General features: G+C 33.0%; 1 protein-coding gene across 1 annotated transcript; it reads left to right on the top strand.

Moving 5' to 3' along the window:
• The first annotated feature begins 9,519 nt into the window (after positions 1–9,519).
• On the top strand, positions 9,520–15,728 carry LOC127835676 (cornifelin-like). The gene is made up of 3 exons (XM_052362115.1): positions 9,520–9,595; positions 10,668–10,807; positions 15,636–15,728. The coding sequence occupies exons 1-3, from the start codon at positions 9,520–9,522 to the stop codon at positions 15,726–15,728; spliced, it is 309 nt and encodes a 102-aa protein (XP_052218075.1).
• The last annotated feature ends 929 nt before the right edge of the window (positions 15,729–16,657 follow it).

The raw sequence follows: 16,657 nt of genomic DNA, 5'->3' as shown, positions 1-16,657 counted from the left end.
TCAGATTTTTTATGTTATATTAATTTCTAACAAATAAATGAATCACGTGTAAATCCATATGATAAAAGAAGACATTGCTGACAAAAGTGACGTACGTGTCTGGTTCCCCAAGCTAAGAAAGCTCCCTAGGCCATAAGAGTACCATTCATTATTCGAAGAGTCCAGATGAAATGGTAGGAGTGGTCCGACTCACAAACATTGTAAAACATTAATATCTCGTCCCCATTGTCTGCGGTCATCTGTGTAGTATTAAAAAGAAAAGATGCGATGCGATGTTCACAGAGCAAGTCAGCATGATTATTACATTTAATATTGAATTATCTTTAGGACAAAATAAAAATAAATTATAAAAGAAAAACATACAATCTCTTTATTCAGTTGCTGCCTGGTCACTCGATGTGGGGACAAACACTCCCACACTATAAACACTTTCGTTTCCATTGTAACGACTATACCAATGATGACTAGTAGATGTGTGTCCCTTATGGACTAAATAAATAAAGCAATATAACATTAAGCAGTATTAGAAATTCATAAATATTGTAGTATATAGTATATTGTATATCTGAATTGCTTAACTACACCATTTTAGTGAAAATAATAAACATACTTGACATAATGTAAATTGTAAAACAATTAAATGCGTATCGATTTTTATTTTGTATTTTACATACCATGTTTAGTTTCATTTTTTTATTTGTGAAAATTCTGTAGACTCTCCATGTCTTGGAAAGCATGGATCCAAATGTGGTAGCGAAACCTATCCAGAAGCAAAACAATTGCGTCTAAATGAAGAAGGAAAACCATTATGTTTTACGCAAAACTCGCAATAATAAAAGAAGAATATTTGAGACATGGACGTTTCAAACACGTCACTTTGGTGAACACAGGCAGTATAAAGAAATATTTACAACAATGATATGATAATATAATTCCTTTCCTCCTGTCCGATTCTCTATATGAAAGCCAAGAAATATAGAATAACATACGAAACGTAGCGTTTGCTTTTTGTTATCCAGAGCGATGTTAGATGTTAACATATTTAGCATACCGCACAAATTGATTTGGTTGCTGATGCCGCTGTCTTGATAACTATAGTTACATACAGCAGCAAACAGCCAATAAGTATTAGGCTGTTTATATTTGGTGATGACATTTTCACTATCCTGCAAAATGAGTAATTAAAACATATGATTTACTATATATATAAGCGGTAGCGGAATCGGTAGACACGCAGTTGGTGGATGAAACGTTAAATTTACCTGCAGAAACAGTGGTAAAATCATAGTAAAAACAATATGGTCAATGTTTTGATATTTGGATATCACAGAACTGTTATTAGTATTATTAATACTGATGTTTACCTAACAAAGTATGAATTCGGAATTGGAGTGATAACATAGAATCAGTATACCCTACTGGCCTCACTGTTAAAACTTCTCACCTTATAATAATGAGGATTTATACAATATCAGTTGCATATAAATCCATAGTGAATGGCTTATATATGGCTTGATTTTATAGACCTTTGTATTTTCCAAAAAAAATACAAAAATGGTCTACAATTTTAAGTTCGTGGTGGTAGAAGCATGGTGGTCATTTTTTTAATGAAACGATCTGATTTGGATGTCTGACATCGGTGGAGTGGTTTTTTTTAATAATGATGCATGCTGGTTTTGGTGTATGACAGGGACTTGCTGGTCATGTTAAATTATGGTAATTAACGACTTTAGAGTCTGACGCATACTTAGTTTGGTGTCTGATTGGGGCATAGTGATCATGTATTATTGCAATACATACGAATTGTGTTGCCTTACATGCGCGCTGTATTCATGTTTCACAGTGATCCTTACTGCTTTTGATGTTTGATAGAGGCATTTCGGCAAAAATGCAAGGATAGTGGCATTTATCGCCGTTACCAGAACGATAATATTATTAGAAAATATCCTTTCTGTCAAATGTATTTCATATATCCATTTCATACACATTAGTTTATCTGATATTTGTTTTTCTCTCATGATGGTGTGTTGGTGGGTATGAAAGTCACGAGAGGATGAAATATACCCCCAATAACAACAAAATAACGGTAATTTAATGTGTCGCCCTTAAATCGAAAGATTCTCATGTAGGCGACTTTCAAACCTGCAAACAAGTCAGACCAATCTTTCAAAAATAAGCAACCATACGTTTTTTTACTGCTGGATTTTGAAATAATGTTATCATGAGATTTTCCTAACATTTGCATGCATTCCATATTATCGGTTCAGTTTATACTGAATGTCGTACTCGTTCATCTATTTAAAAATAAAAGTATCATGCAATGGACAGCTCATGTTTACGATATAACCGTGTAACGGCGATGGTGTTTGTAAACCATGTCAATTTTAAGACATATTTTAAGATGCGTTATCATACACAGAATTACTATATAAAACACCTAATTTAACTTTCCAGATGGAATTTTGTGGAATGAACCAATGTAGAGAATTGTTTCTAACATCAAAAGATGCAATGTCCCTTGGGAATGACGCTGTGATAAAGGGAAGGTAATTGGTTAGAATATACTGCAATTGGTTGTGTTATTGAATCGAGTTCGAACAATTGTTAAGTCCTGTGGGAAGGGAAATGTTTTAACAACGATATTGAAATAGTTTAAGAACGTGTATCGGATTGATCCTGTTAAAGCTATCGACATGGGCAGTTTAATCACAAAAACATAACCAAACATTGTATTAAAAAAATGTAACCTTTAACACTAGTAATCGCAACGCTTTCTGCATTAACATAAAGCTTAATAAACTCTACAACTGACGATATGCTATATAATGTATAACCAGGCCTATCGCTTGTACGTCAAAAGTTAAAAACCGTTGAGATGGTAAGGTTTTACTTTTGTTCCTTCAATTATTTAATTCCAAAACTTACTGAATGGCAAGACTACTGTAAATAAAAAACTTCATTCATGTGCACTTACCCATTGGCCCCTATATATATATATATATATATATATATATATATATATATATATATATATATATATATATATATATATATATATATATATATATCACAAATGACATCGACGACGTCATTGGCAAATTGTCATTTTCATTACGTCATAATTTCCTGCGAAAAATTGATTTGCATTTGTGAGGGAGATATTTGTGTACATGTGTGTTTGATTTCGTTTGAAAGTTAAAAACTTATGGAATGTATGCCGAACTTGAGGTTAGAGCCTTTACACTATTTAGATTTATTTATATTATGTTTTCGCACAATCGTCACTGACTATACTTCTTTGAACATTATTTATTTAAACCTGATTGAGAAATACGTCATGTATTGTTTTTCACTGGATCAGCGAATGAAAGAAACTTTGGTTGGTCGTAGAAAAGTGTCAGAGAATAACTAGACTATTACGATATTATGAAAACATTATTTATTGTGTAATATGTGTTGTTGTTTGAAAATTGTATACATAAGTTTTTCTCATATTTAAAGCATCTTTTAATGTGTGTTTACAATAATATTAAAATAGCGCATGACTACTCCTAGCCATAATAATTAAAATCTTAAGTTAAAGTAGCAATAATGGACAGATTAATGAGCTGTTAGTTTATGTTTTTTTATTATTTCTGTGTGGCTATTCAAAATCATAGTTTTGCAACATACCGTATGGATATATTTAGATAGTATGTACTACATCATAACTCTACACAGTGTGAATAGCGCAGTCGGTATTGAAGTAGGCTCAATACTTTTTTGATTGATCTAAGCATTGGTTCGAATCGTGGAGTTCTTACATTATTTGTGTTAGTATGTGCATGATATAGAATTCAATTATTATTAAATTGCCACTTCATTGTTGCTTTAAATATATACTGATAAATTTATATATAAATTATCAATTGATTAACGCGTATTTAAATATTTCATAACACTTTTTTATTTTGTAAAAAAAATAATTTAAGACTTATAATTATGTTTTAGGTCACGCGCGTTGTCACGTAGACAGCGGGTTTGCCTGTGTTAAAAAGGCTTACAGACGAAGCGACGTAGAGACAATGGGCGAGTTGGCAGCGGTTGTGGACGGATCGAGTAGCACTAACGCTGCATTTCGTTACCCAGCGTTGTGCTGGCGTAACTGGAAGTTGTTCATAGGCGAACACTTCAATGCGCTACCTGGCATATGGTAAGTAGCAATTATTACCTTATAGAAAATGTAATGGTATATTATACGCAAATAGTTTAGTAACAATCCTACTGATTTGGGCAAAATACAAATAATAAAGTATATTATAAAATGTGTCCTTCCGCTGCAGGAAAAATCAGTTTCGAATGTCGTCTGTCTACCCCGGCTTTGTCATGGCGAACACATGCATCGACGGTGAAGAAACATCTTTGTGTTTATTGAAGAACACAGGTTTCCTCTTCACTAATACCGACCGTCCAGTGCAGCTGCTCGCTCCTGGATTATCTGCAGCAAGGCGCGACTACTTTCGTGATAACGTGCGACCTCTATTGTCATCTCGGGGTCAGGAAGGCTTCGCGTGCCGTGTTAGACAAAATGTGACATTTTTACTGTTCTAACTGTGCTAGGGGTTTATTTAACCAGTAATTGATAATGTATTATGGATTATGTATGTGTTTTGTATAACAAAAATATATAAACATTCCGATTTCATTTAAATTATCAAACAAACTACGTACGGTATTTATGTTCGTGAAGCAAAAACATAAATTAATATTTACACATTACATGTATATGATAAGACCAAACAGTAATACATTTACGACATCGGTATCATCAAGAACCTTGAAATTTTAAATAATTATGACGTACATTTCCAAATTAAATATGTACAAAGTGAGTTCGAAAATAAAATAACATATATATGACGCGGCGTCAAAATTACGACGTAATGACGCTCACTTAAGCGTCACATGGGTTAACGAAAATGTAAATTAGTTAAGGTTATCGTTAGAAAAGTTTCACATTTTATACATATATGGAATCGAAAAAGAACGTAGATACCGAAAATGAAAAAAAGTAAAAATCGCAAATTTTTATTTTTATATATATCGTTGTATATTATTACAAACAAATAGGTAAGCCAACTTCTAGAACTATACGTATACCCTTCTTATCAAAATGTTGTTTGATGTACGTCGTGATGCCGATACGATTGTGAGACTTGTCAAAGGAAACCGGTCCCTAAAACAGTAGAATTCTGATGCTATTTATAGGTGAACCATAAAAACCATTGCTAATTGTTTTTCTACTTAACTTATCTACTTTACCCACATTGATATGGGACTCGTGAACTGTGTTATGATAATTATTCACCGGAATTGTGTGTTATAGTTGCATTCTGTTTAGTTTAGTACGTTTTGCGCGAGTTTTAAGAGGTAATAACAATATAATTTGTAATATATAAGTTGTGCTTAAATCGATACAAATCGTCGCATTCAATACGGAAACAGATACATTTATCATATAAGTATGTTATGATATTATAAAATGTTTTTTTATGTATTCATGCATAAAGGTCGGCGTCAGCTTATTATTGTTTAGCTATAACGCTACTATGTACTATTACTGCTACCACTTATACTATTTTATTACATTTTATAACAGTTTTTATTATCTTTCAAGAAATGTCGGAATGAAATTAAAGTTCATCATATTTCAAAGTTCATTAAACCAAACAAGTTCAGTTAATGTGTATGAAGCCGTCACATCGCCAAGTTCATATCATGGATACGGGTTAGCGAACGAAAAAGCAGCCCATCAAAACGCTTAAACTAATATTTTTAACATGCTTGACATACGAACAAGTATACAAAAGTAACAAGGAAAACCCTGCAAATCGTGTTTCAAAATGTCCGTATCTTCAAAAACGACCATTAACATTTATGTAATAGGACAATTAAATAATTCCGCCAAATTAACACAGAATCCGTCTTTACCGTGACGCCAAAAAACGCGACATCGTCCTTTCCTTTCATGATTGCAGCCAGATGTTGTTCACTATAAGAGTAGTTACTCAAGGACATGCCTTGCTAATTAAGGTATTTAATACTGTTGTTGAGACATGAAAATATACTTTCACAATTATTAGGCTTTGTTTGATTATTGAATGTAGATAAAAAATTGTGTGTTCACAATAAGTTGTTTTAAACAGTAGTTATATTTGTGTTGATCTTTTTTAAAAATGTACGTTAAACCGACTCCTTACATGATACAACACTAATGGGATGTATAGTAAATGTTCTGGTGTAACATGTTATTTTTTCACAATCGAAGTCTCCTTATGGTATATATGTTACGAACATAAGGTGTGCGTGGTTCGCTCCCTGCAATACATTATGAATATCAATACAATGCAGTCGACGGAATATGTATTTTGAAGCTGGACAAGTTGAGCACTTTTCAGATGAATTAAGATATTCATGAAAAAAATGAACATTTAATCGAAATATATATAAACGTATCAATGTTTATGGGTGATTACTCGTAGGCAAACGTGGGTTTTAGTAAACGACGGTGATTCGGAAACGTTTTGAAATTTGTTACCGATATGAATAATGTTGATGATAATAATGCAAAATGTCACTGCTGAAAATTAATAATTGATTTCAAATTCAATTTTTGAAATTTTATTTACATGCCGAAAACAATTACTTTGATTAGTTTAAAATGATAAAATGCATTCACCGAGCAGATCGATGTTGAACAAAAAACACAGCCCAGTATTTTATATATTTGTTTACAATCTCTCAAAAAATATTGTTCACACGACTTTAAGCTTAAGTAACACGATACAAAAAGGCGTTGCAACAAGCCGAGGCACCCAAGAACACATGCGTATCTAGTAATTTTAACACTCTTAACAGAAACTCGCTTTAGATAATTTAGATAATACCTCAGATTACATGAAATTATATGGACATATAGCCATTAAATAGATTATCTAATAGATCTATTATAAAGAATCAATGAAGGTCTGCATGTTCCCCATGATTACAATTATTCTTTAATACGTTTTGGTACACAAAAGATTCACAAAAGTAAAATATGAATAATGCAAGCTATACCACAAATGTTCATGCGAATTATTTGTTGGTACCTGTGTAAGGTCACTAATATATTGACACGATAAAATAGTTTTAATCGTTTATTACATATAGCTTGAATTTTAATTTAGTAAATAATAATGCATTTAATTTATTCAGAATATTAACAAATTCAAATATTTCTGCACTTAAAACCAACAATTGTCTGGTTATTAAAAAATGCGATTAGTTCATATCAATCTGCAATGAAAGGCATTCGCATGTTGCAAATCACAAAACATAAGTTTTATAAAAATAAAAAGCCTCATATTGGACGGGTTGCGTTTAAGATCACACTGAGTACGGGATTTATCGAAATACTGAACCAACTACACACTTAATGGAGTCGGACAACTTGTGTTCGCGTGGAACTTAAATATTTGCTTAAATATTTATATCTATTTGCAGAAAAATATTTAAATGAAATTGAATATTTAACTTTGCAACAAACATGGTCGCCATAACGAGTCGTGGCCCCAAAGTTTGGTTGCTTTAAACTTACATTTGATAGATAGAAGCGGCATGATCCGACCGCTTCGCAGCGAGCATTTGCTTGCGTAATTGTAAGATACATTGGTTTAAACCGCCGTTCTTAACAATATTGTGAATATGCTTAGACATTACACTTAATCAATTAAATATTAATTATTGTTATATTTTATGACGAAACAGTATACCAATGTATAATATACAATGATGGCATTATGAATCTTTTTCCATTCTAATCGTAATTATACACATTGATGTGCATTATTACATTGAGTTCGATGGAATCGTTAATAGTTTATAAATCATAATTCGAAAGTACGGGTTTTTGTTTGAATAATGAGTTGTTAAGAAGTTAGATCCATGCTTTAAAATTAACTAGCTGGTTCAATGATGTTCGCATGTCTGCGATGGTCTTTGACAGCTTAATGTTAAAACAGGTTTTGTATTTTCCAGATGATGCACTCTCTCTGTTTTCCTCTTGTCGTCATTTCGCTACGTAAGCTATTTTTATTCGTTGTTGCTTGTTTTATGTGTGATATTTAATGATCAAATTTATGTCACAAAACCTTTATATTATTGAATGTTTTAAACATACACAAAGTCACTTGCCAGTAGTATTCATCAATATATATTAACATATCATTTATATAATGTATAACAATGTATTTATTATTTCAGTGTTGATGACAAATGTTGTACATGGCAAAGTTAAGCTTCGCATACTTGCGCTGGTCTTAATTGAGTCTCAATTGTCCGACAGCTTGTTTCTGGATACAACCGGGCCGGATAGCTCACTTTGCAGAGAGCTGGACTGCAAAAATCCTATCTTCGGCCAGACCATAAAATCGGTGTTGGGTGTTGTGCGCAAAATATCGTGTGTCGCTTCGTGTGTCGCGCAAAATATCGTGTGTCGCTTTGAGTATTGCGCAAAATATCGTTTGTCGCTTCGTGTGTCGCGCAAAATATCGTGTATCGCTTCGTGTGTCGTGTGTCGCCCTTGATAAAAGAAGGGCGAGATTAAAGACGGCACTATCCGGATTCTGTACAGTACATTGTACAGAGTCGACATGCGCATATTGTCATATCGTTCCGGTTCAGTGAGATTTTAGGGACATATTTCCCCTTGAGTGAGTTTTTGTTTTATTCCAAGATCTCGATCACTCATGATTCGAAACTTGATATGCAGTATGCCTTTAAGTAGGATATACGCGCATTGTCATATCGTATGCGCCAATGATTGTTTAGGAAGTTATACATGTATATAAATGTTAATAAAATATTACATAACCAATAAACTACGATGCCACATAATTCACTGCAATGGTGATTGAATTTGCAGGTACTATATATGCGATGTGAACTAACTCACTTATTGTTTTATTAATGAACAAACAACTCTACATCGAACTTTGGCAGAATGATTCAGTAAAAATATCCATTTGAATTAAGTTTCAGGAATGAAATCCGAAGCAACGTATTGATTGAAAAGTTCAGCTAATTATGTACAGTAACAGATATAGTTCAGCTCAAAAAGATTCAAACACTTGTGAATGGTAATGCGTGTCATAATTTGAATGCGTCTATTTGTGCACAGATATAATACCTCTGTTTATCTTGTTTGGCATTTGCTTAAATTTAACCCAGCTCAAACCTGCTTATATCGGTGTCAAGCGGCGTTATTTTTTGAAAAGGCTTATTATGTTGGTTTATTCGGTATTGTTCGACTGGCACAAGCTTGTATCTGCTTAAAGTTTATTGATCAAGATAAAACTATTCATTATGCTATAACGGGGTTATTTGTTTGACATTATTTGGTTCGATTTTGGACTATCGAAATACCTCAAATAATTTTTAATGGCGATGGCATGTATTTGTATAAACAAGGTTGTTTCCGAACAGCCGAGGGATTACCCGATGGTCTTAGGGTCAATTCATGGTCACAGAGACTGGGATTCTGGACTCTTGGCATGCTTTACGGACTTGAAATCACGTATGTATTATGTCTTTTCACATGTTTTATTCTATGTTGTTAGTAGTCGTTATTTATATACTTGTGTATCTTGGCAATCGCACCGTTTGGAGCAACGACAAGACTAGGACTTTTGAAACTCGCTATCTTTCGAATCAAAGTAAAATGCAAAACTGATAACTATTGTTATTTAAGTCAAACGTATGTACTCCCGTACTGAGTATAAAATGAATGATCTCATTAATACAAAAAATGGCTCTAATTAAACAAAGCTTTGTACGGAAATAAATGGCATATAATAATACTGACAATTTCACAAAAAAGCGAACATGTTTTATTAATAACAAGTAAAAAAAATGTTTTAATTTCTTGAACACACAGTCTTTGAAAAAATAATGAAATATACAAATTATCACCGTGCAGTGACATGTCCATGTTTTTATTAATCGTATTATTCACCATTATGTATCGAGTATGATTACCTTGTTGATAATTGATCGATTGAACGAAAATACACGGTATTCCAAGTTTATGAAATGTAGACACAATTAGCGTTGAGCATTAAGTATAACTTTAATAACCTCTCAATATTACATGCGAAACAAAATCGAACAGAGAGTTTCAAGCTAATTTAATTTTTGACAGTTTTTGTATCATTATACTTGTATGACTTAAAATGAATATGAGAAGACTTAGAAAATGGATAACCTAATGAAACCCTCAATACTAATTCAAATCGGTCGAAGCCCATTTTACTTCGTAATGCATTCATATAGATTTGTAATATTTGTGTATATATCTTTGATAAGTACCAATAACGTAGTGTTATACCGTTTTCAAACAGAAACATCATAATCATACAAAGTGGCATATTGTTACACTCCGTCTCTTTACAATTCATCGTACACCCCTTGCGAAAACTGTTTCATATGTCAATACTTTATTTAACTAAAATGGTGTAATAATTGGTGAAATGCTGTGTTCTTTTACCTGTCTGAGTGGAATTCTATTGCACATACCATGTATTTGCGTGAACTAAGTGAACATCGTACCATGTACCATGTGAACTTTACGTTGTCTGTCCACATTTCAGTGTTGTGTACATGGTTTTGCACACCAATAGCCATCGCTGACATCAGCAGTCGTTTGGGCGATTCCGCCGTAATCTCTTTGTTCCTTCCGAATAGTCTGCTGGCTCTTCGTGTGCGCTTGCGCACACTTGGCGGCATACAGGTCAGTGTCATGTTTTGACTATCTAAGAACGAAAGTCCGCATTGTTTCTTTTCAAAAGTGATGCTGTTCTGGACAATAACTGAACCATGATATTATTGTCTTCTCAACTAATGCCGATTTTTTTTTTATAAACAATGATCATTAAGATCGATGTAATTTTTCAAATAGACACACTGCGATAGGTATTTGTGCAGCTTGTTTTCAAATTATTATTGCAATGCATTATGTTTATATTCATATGTTTAATGTTTTTGCCAGTTGATCCATCCCACAAAATAGTAAATATGCTTGTAAATTAAGATCATTATTTCTGCAACACGCTGAGTCAATCAATCACCAACACTAACCAATGAGAAGGAACATATAATGTTCATACTTTCTGTTATTGCACCGCCTTCCACGAGGATCTAGCTGATGCATGATTGTCATATTTAACATAGATGTATTGTTTGAGCTTTACCATGCACCCGATACGACTAGAGTTATACTGTTCAACAGGCCTTAGGTTAACGGAGTTACGCTGTACGGACAGGCAATGGTATTACCATCATACCATTTGGGATGGGGTTAGCCTCTAGATAACCTGGTTCAAAGATCTATACATAAACAGTTTATTTATAGATAAAGAAGGAACGCGGATTAGGCTACGGTATCACGATCTCCTCGATTATTTATTTTGAATAATGAAAAAAAAAGCTTTTAGAGGTCTTGAACTCAATAAAGAATTGAACAATTGGTTATAAGTATTTATTTTATTAAGGGAATCTGGAACATTTTACGATTGAATATAATACATACTGAAGTGAATCTTGTTACCGCGTGGTTTATTTGTCATACGTGAGAAATGTACGAGAGATTCATAATTTTGAAAACACTAGGGATGTGTTTGTAGGTAAATTATATTCAAATACGCAATACCTAAAATAATACCAAACATGAATTGTGAACAGAACAGGGTTTTATTTATTTATTAATTCATTAATTCATCCGTCCATTCTTCCGTCCGTTTCTTCGTTCGTTCGTTCGTTTGTGCGTTCGTGCGTTTGTTCATTGGTTCTTCTTTTGTTTGATCGTTCGTTCGTTCGTTCTTTCATTAATTAATTAATTAATTCATTTATTTATTTATTTATTTATTTATTTATTCAGTCCTCCGTCTGTCCGTTTGTTCGTTTGTTCGTGCGTTCGTTTGTTTGTTCGTTCGTTCGTTCGTTTGTTCGTTGGTTCTTTCATTCATTCATTCATTCATTCATTCATTCATTCATTCATTCATTCATTCATTCATTCATTCATTCATTCATTCATTCATTCATTCATTCATTCATTCATTTATTCATTCATTCATTCATTCATTCGTTCATTTATTTATTCATATGTTCATTCATTCATGCATTCATTCATTCATTTATGTATTTATTTATTTATTTATTCATAATGTCCTCCGTCCTCCGTCCGTTCGTTCGTTCGTTCGTTCGTTCGTTCGTTCTTTCGTTCGTTCGTTCGTTCGTTCGTTCGTTCGTTCGTTCGTTCGTTCGTTCGTTCGTTTGTTCGTTCATTTATTTATTTATTTATTTATTTATTTATTTATTCATTCATTCAGTCTTCCGTCCGTCCGTTTGTTTTGGTCGTTCGTGCGTTCGTTCGTTCATTTATTAATTCATTCATTCATTCGTTCGTTCGTTCGTTCGTGTATTCGTGCGTTCGTGCGTTCGTGCGTTTGTTTATTGGTTCGTTCGTTCGTTCCTTTATCAATTTATTTTGTGTTGAACTTTTAGCCTTTTTTTAATTGATAACATGTTGTTTTTTTTTAATATCCGTGTGTAAAAATCTACAAAATAAAATACTAGTATAAGAATAAAAAAACGTTCCAAATGGAAATACCGTCAAAATATGCTGCTGCTTCTGCTGCTGCTTCTGCTGCTGATGTTGATGCTGCTGCTGCTGATGATGATGATGATTACAATGATAATGATGGTGTTGGTGTTGGTGTTGGTGATGATAATGATAATGATGATGATGATGATGATGATGATGATGATGTTGATTATGAAAAGCGTTTGTAATCTTCTGTTGCAATAAAGTGCATGTTATTGTCAAACGCAATAGAATATTTTTTTTAATGGCATCGGCTCTTTTTTAAACGACATTATTCTGCCGTTACTTAAAACGAGTGTAATTAAATTTCTGAATAATTAATTACATCGATCAACAGATATCTTTATACTTTAAATTAAATGCCATACCATTTTAAAAACGCACTTCTATCTGACAGTTAAGAGGATAGGTAATTACTTTGATGTAACTGAGCGGTTAACGACTTTATAATACATGCTTCTGCTGCTGCTTCTGCTGCTGATGGTGATGATGCTGCTGCTGATGATGATGATTACAATTATAATGACGATGGTGGTGTTGGTGTTGGTGGTGATGATGATGATGATGATGATAATGGTGATGATGATGACGATGACGACGACGACGATGATGATGATGATGATGATGATGATGATGATGATGATGATGATGATGATGATGATGATGATGATGATGATGATGATGATGATGACGGACGAACGAACGAAAAAACGAACTTTCGAACAAACACACACATAATAAAAACATAAATGAATGAATGAGTGTGTGACTGAATGAATGAACGAACGAACGGAAAAACGGCAAAACTAACGAACGAATGAATAATCGAACGAACGAACGAACAAACGCACAAAAGCACGAACGAACGAACGGACGGATGGATGACTTTATGAATAAATGAATGAACGAATGAACTCACGAACGAAAGTACGAAAGAACGAACGAATGAACAAACGAACGAATATACGAACGAACAAACGATCAAACGAACAAGAGAACGAACCAAAGAACGAACGAACCAACAAACCAATGAACAAACGCTCAAACGCACATACGCCCAAACGAACGAACAAACGGACGGACGGACGGATAGACGAATGAATGAATATATAGACAATAGACTGAGAGATAAAGAGGAAAAGAGATAAAGAGATAAATACATAAAAAAATAAATAAAGAGATAAATACATTAAACAATAAATAAATAAATAAATAAATACCACAATAAATAAATAAATAAATAAATAAATAAATAAATATATATATAAATAAATAAATAAATAAATAAAACATAAAATGAATTAATGAATGAATAAAACCCTGTTCTGCTCACAATTTTTGTTTGCTATTATTTTTTATATTGCATACTTTAATATAATTTAACAACAAACAAATCCCTAGTGTTTCATATTTATAGGTTATTAGACGTTTCACTGTACAATACGGAGATATATTTGGACGAGCACACAGTTTGAAGTCATATTGGACGAGCCGTTAGGCGAGTCCAATATGACTTCAAACTGTGTGCGAGTCCAAATATATCACGTATTGTTCAGTTTAAACGTCTAATAAACTTTTTATTCTATATCCTCATTACCAAACCAGCTTTCCGTATTTTTATTTTCATTCATTGATTACGCACTTTATGACGTATCTCGTGTGACGTCATTTCTCTGACGAAACATACTAGTATAAGCAAGACTCTGCATTTTAGGGACAACAATATGGAGGTGGTAGTGTTTAATAAATCTAGTAGCAAATTATACCATTTTGATAGCATTGAACGAATCCAAAAGGCAAAACGTATTTCGGATTGTGTGTTTGTCATGCATAATTGTTAACTTCGATAGGAATAAAACAACTCGCTCCGACAGGATTACGAATTCGTAAATTGTGTTTTGGCCTTTGGGTCAGAATGGTGAGCATGTGTACAAACGCTATCAACAAATACTGTGGTTTAAAATACATTTCGATAAATGGATGGAAGAACAGAAAATGGAAAATGGAAATGCATATCATTGTAACTTAGTTGTTATTAGGCTAGCATTGGATTAAAGTTGTCATTGAGGTTAATAAAATTGATTTTTTGTTTTGCTGTTGCATATTTGTTTTCAAATTCTAGCAATAACAATATCACTTGCTTTTGCATTTTTCTTTAAATTTCTAACAATAAAAATTAATTAAATATCACATTCTCGATTCGTTTTTTATTTCCTCTCATATTTTTAATAGGAAAGTATTTAAAAGAGACATACAAGCAAAGTATCGCCTGTGTGAATCGATTATAGTACATTCGGATACTTTTTCTCGGTAACGGCTTTTATCGTTATAAAACAATTGCTTAGTGCACTTGTACTCAACTGTCCAATATGGAAAAATACAGACTTTTTGGATCCAATACCGGAATATATTGGACGGTCACGTGGTTCATATGAAGAATGCCGATTGGATGAATTTATTGGATATAGAATAATATGAATCTATCGTACATTTCACCAGAGACGTGTTATCTACGTCTCTGATTTCGCGGTAACAAGATTTTCGTCAGTATGTATTATATTCAATTTTAAAATGTTCCAAATTCCGTGAATAAAATATGTATAACCAATATTTCAATTCTTTATTGAGTTCAAGACATAAAAATGCGTTTTTCTTTCATTATTTTTAATAAATAATCGAGACAATCGTGGTACCGTAGCCTTATCCGTTTTCCTTCTTTATCTATACATGGACTGTTTATTTATAGATCTTTGAGCCAGGTTATGTATTTAAATGGTATGGGGTTAGCCTCTTATCCGATACCAAATGGTATGATGGTAATACCATTGCCTGTCCGTACAGCTTTACTCCGTTAACCTAAGGCCTGTTGAACAGTTTAACTCGAGTCTTATCGGGTGCACCATGACCCGCATTTACTTAAAGGCTGTTGTATGTTTAATTGGTGACTATCTTGCAGGGCTCCATTGGCAAAGACTGGTGGGCTTTGGGCTGTTGTTGCCAGTGTGCGGTGTGTCAGATGCTCAGAGAATTGGACGCTATGGGCTTATGAACATATTTCCAATCACGTCTGTTTTCTTGGTGAATCGGACATTAACGCTGATGGCAACATCATTAATATTTCGTGTGATGTGTTAGCGGGAGAGGCTCATCCTTCATCTTAGACCTGATGTCTTCAACAAAAAAATGTGTTTTTTAAGTGAACTTGCGTAGCATTATTATTTATTATATTTTGGATGGAAACTTACTTTAGCTGGAACCGTTTAAGTTATGATATTGTAAACTAAACAGATTTTCCTGGACCCATGCCGCAATGCGCAAGAAAGTTCATTGCTATTGTATTGCATACAACCTCTCATGTGTAACAGGTGAAAGACTTCGTTCCAACGCTCATTATGTTTTTACTTTCCATACATGGTTACTCTTTTGTTGTGGACTAATCACTAGAAAGACGTATACATTTTAACAACAGACATAACGTTATTTTATATACGATGTTGAACTGTAGTATGCTTCTAATTTTAAACGTTAACATTTACCTAGTCGAAACCTTAACAACTCCATAAACACATAGACTAATGGCCTGCTTATGTTGCGCGTTTCTCGACAATGTTTTGCTTTCAAGTTTTAAGTAAGGCCACATTATTTTTTAAAGATTTGCGAGCCAAAGTAAATAGTTAATATGTTTGTTTTAAACAGTATTTATTTTGATACTTTGAACATGACATGTGAGTTACATTTATACAATAATGGATTAGAAAACAAATTACTAAAAACTTATATGAATTCTTCTCCATCAGTTAATAGGTTTGCTCACTTACACTATAACTATTGTTTTTCTTATTTTCGACTCTGATCACGCTATTTTTGCTGGCATGAGAACAACAATTTTATTTTGTTTTGTTAATCATCATTAACCACTTTTGAAAATATTGTGTTGAACTATATGTTTACTCATCAACGATAAGCCTTATGTATTTC

The sequence above is a fragment of the Dreissena polymorpha genome, chromosome 6 (assembly GCF_020536995.1).
Source record: "Dreissena polymorpha isolate Duluth1 chromosome 6, UMN_Dpol_1.0, whole genome shotgun sequence".
In the NCBI taxonomy this organism is placed as follows: Eukaryota; Metazoa; Mollusca; class Bivalvia; order Myida; family Dreissenidae; genus Dreissena; species Dreissena polymorpha.
Note: the sequence above shows the minus strand (reverse complement) of the source record. Positions and strands in the feature narration are given on the sequence as shown.

Coding starts and splice junctions, on each gene's coding strand:
- LOC127835676 (XM_052362115.1), top strand. CDS start 9,520: ATGGTCTTAGGGTCAATTCATGGTCACAGAGACTGGGATTCTGGACTC. Junction 9,596..10,667: donor CTTTACGGACTTGAAATCAC/GTATGTATTATG, acceptor TCCACATTTCAG/TGTTGTGTACATGGTTTTGC. Junction 10,808..15,635: donor GCACACTTGGCGGCATACAG/GTCAGTGTCATG, acceptor ACTATCTTGCAG/GGCTCCATTGGCAAAGACTG.